This window comes from Cynocephalus volans, chromosome 9 (genome assembly GCF_027409185.1).
Source record: "Cynocephalus volans isolate mCynVol1 chromosome 9, mCynVol1.pri, whole genome shotgun sequence".
Lineage (NCBI taxonomy): Eukaryota > Metazoa > Chordata > Mammalia > Dermoptera > Cynocephalidae > Cynocephalus > Cynocephalus volans.
The window spans coordinates 59,954,910-59,957,133 of NC_084468.1; the positions used below are offsets into that span (position 1 = coordinate 59,954,910).

At 36.2% G+C, this 2,224-nt stretch overlaps 1 protein-coding gene across 1 annotated transcript; it reads left to right on the forward strand.

Annotated features, from left to right (window-relative positions):
• The first annotated feature begins 298 nt into the window (after positions 1-298).
• On the forward strand, positions 299-1,465 carry CABS1 (calcium binding protein, spermatid associated 1). The gene has a single exon (XM_063107522.1). The coding sequence runs from the start codon at positions 299-301 to the stop codon at positions 1,463-1,465; it is 1,167 nt and encodes a 388-aa protein (XP_062963592.1).
• Positions 1,466-2,224: the final 759 nt, after the last annotated feature.

Genomic DNA, 2,224 nt, shown 5'->3' on the forward strand with positions numbered 1-2,224 from the left:
ACTTTAAATACCATGAGTATCAAGGAAAGATGGCTTCACCTCAAAATGTTCGGCTGTAAATTTTGATTGAATAATAGAGGACTCCATTGTCTTTTCATCTACTATTAATACTCTTGCAACTAGATGCCCAATCACAGCAAAGAACCTCCAAGGAGAGCCAGTGTCATTGTCCCTGTGCTTGATGCAACAATCACCATTATGACCAATGCTTCAATCATTATAATGAACACCACCCTCCTGCCTAGGGATACCATTGAGCCAGGAGAAAGACCTGAGAGTGCATAGTGCCTCTTCACCCATGGCTGAAGATGGTTTGCCTAAAATTTATTCTCATCTTCCAAAAGAAAACAGTAAAACACCAACTGAAGCAACAATTTTCTTTGGGGCTGACAACACTATTCCTAGATCTGAAACAACTATTACTTCAGAAGGAGATCACGCTACTTCAGTAACTGACTGCATGTTAGAAAGTGATTTTTCAACAACTGCAGGCAACAAGCTCACACCTACAAAGGAAAGATTCAGGTCAGAAGATGATTCTGAGGCTCATAGTAAGTCAACAACTTATCCGGAGAAAGAAAGTACCACTCTCATTGGCACTACAGACTCCATAGCTAATGACTCCGTTACTAAAAATTTCATTCCAGTGAAAACTGGGAATATTTCATCACCAGTTGCTACTGTTTCTTTAATAGATTTTTCCACTAACATAGCAAAAGAAGATATCCTCTTGGCTACGATTGACACAGGGGATGAAGATATCTCAATAATTTCTGAAGTCTCTGGCCCATTAAAGGACAGCACTGCCTTTCCAGGTAAAAAGGGTGGAGTTGATGTTAACAATCGTAATTCCTCAGTTAAATCCAATGTCCCTGATTATGAGGCTGTTCAGGACTCCTTTATTCCTGAGGCGGACATCTCTCCTTCTACTAAAGAAAACTTCGCCACTATTTCAGACATAACTACCCTTAAAGAAGAAAAAATAACTGAAATTGACCTACTTGCTTCAGAGAATGAGCCTGATACTGTGGCTAAATTAACTGACTCTGATGAGGAAAAGTTCATAACTGTGTTTGAACTCACTACCTCTGCTGAAAAAGACAAAGATAACCCAGAAGATACTCTGCTAACTGATGAAGAGTCTACTGATGGGGTCAATGTTTGGATGGAGAGAGATATTGCAAATGAAACAGAGACCCATTCCGTTTTGCTTACTGCTATCGAATCCAGATATGACTTCATTATCCCTGCAACAGTAGCTATGAACCTCATGGAAGAATCATCTACTAAGACAACAGAAGATTTGTCTGAAAATAATACAAAAGAATCTATAACTACGGTCACTGAGTCATTTTCTGGAACTCTCCCTGTACCGGATACCTCAGACTACAAGGAAGACACCTCTGCAACTGAAATGGGTATCTTTAAACTACTGAAAGAAGATCCAGATGACTTCATGATATGAAAGCAACAAATGAGATGTAAAGTAGAATTGTGCCATAGACTAAATCGAGCTAGCTTTAACATCTAAGAAGTTTACCAGCAAGCTAAAATCTTAAAAAAGAAAGAATGTGTGCATTTAAGGCAAGTATTAGACTTAGAAAATGCAAATGCTTACAAATAGAGGTAAGGCAGCCAAATATATCTAAAGAAACTTAAAATTACCAGCAGTATAAGAGTTCCCCTAGTATCACAATGTTTGAGTTATCCAACAATTACTTAATGTAAAATTTTCCATCCCAGCCTTCAGGGGTATGAAGACAGAGCAATGAAGAAGCTCACTTCCTGCTACATTTAAGGATGTATATCACTTTGGTTAATCCTCAATATTATATTTTAGTGAGAATTAAGGATATGAAGAAAATCAAATTAGCATATCTCAAAAAATTACTGAAGTATTAAAGCATCTTCTGAAATGCTTATTCTAAATAATTCTTTCATTCATATCCAACCAGTAATTCTCTTCTATTAAAAATATATTTGCTACTTTCACTCAAATAAGAATTAAGGCTATTCAGTAATTGTTTAGCACCTGCGTGTAAGACATAAGAATTGTGATAGTATTCTTGGCTCATGTTGGATGCAAACTAAAGCAAAATGATATTTTACAAATATGCACATTTGTCAAAACAAATATTGTGTATAAACATATGAGTCAATTTAATTTTCTTTCTGTTAAAATCTGTTTCCTGAATTTTTGTCAATTTTTTCCAGGTCTTAAACA

Excerpts from the sequence above, each read along its gene's own strand:
- CABS1 (XM_063107522.1), top strand. The coding sequence starts at position 299 with ATGGCTGAAGATGGTTTGCCTAAAATTTATTCTCATCTTCCAAAAGAA.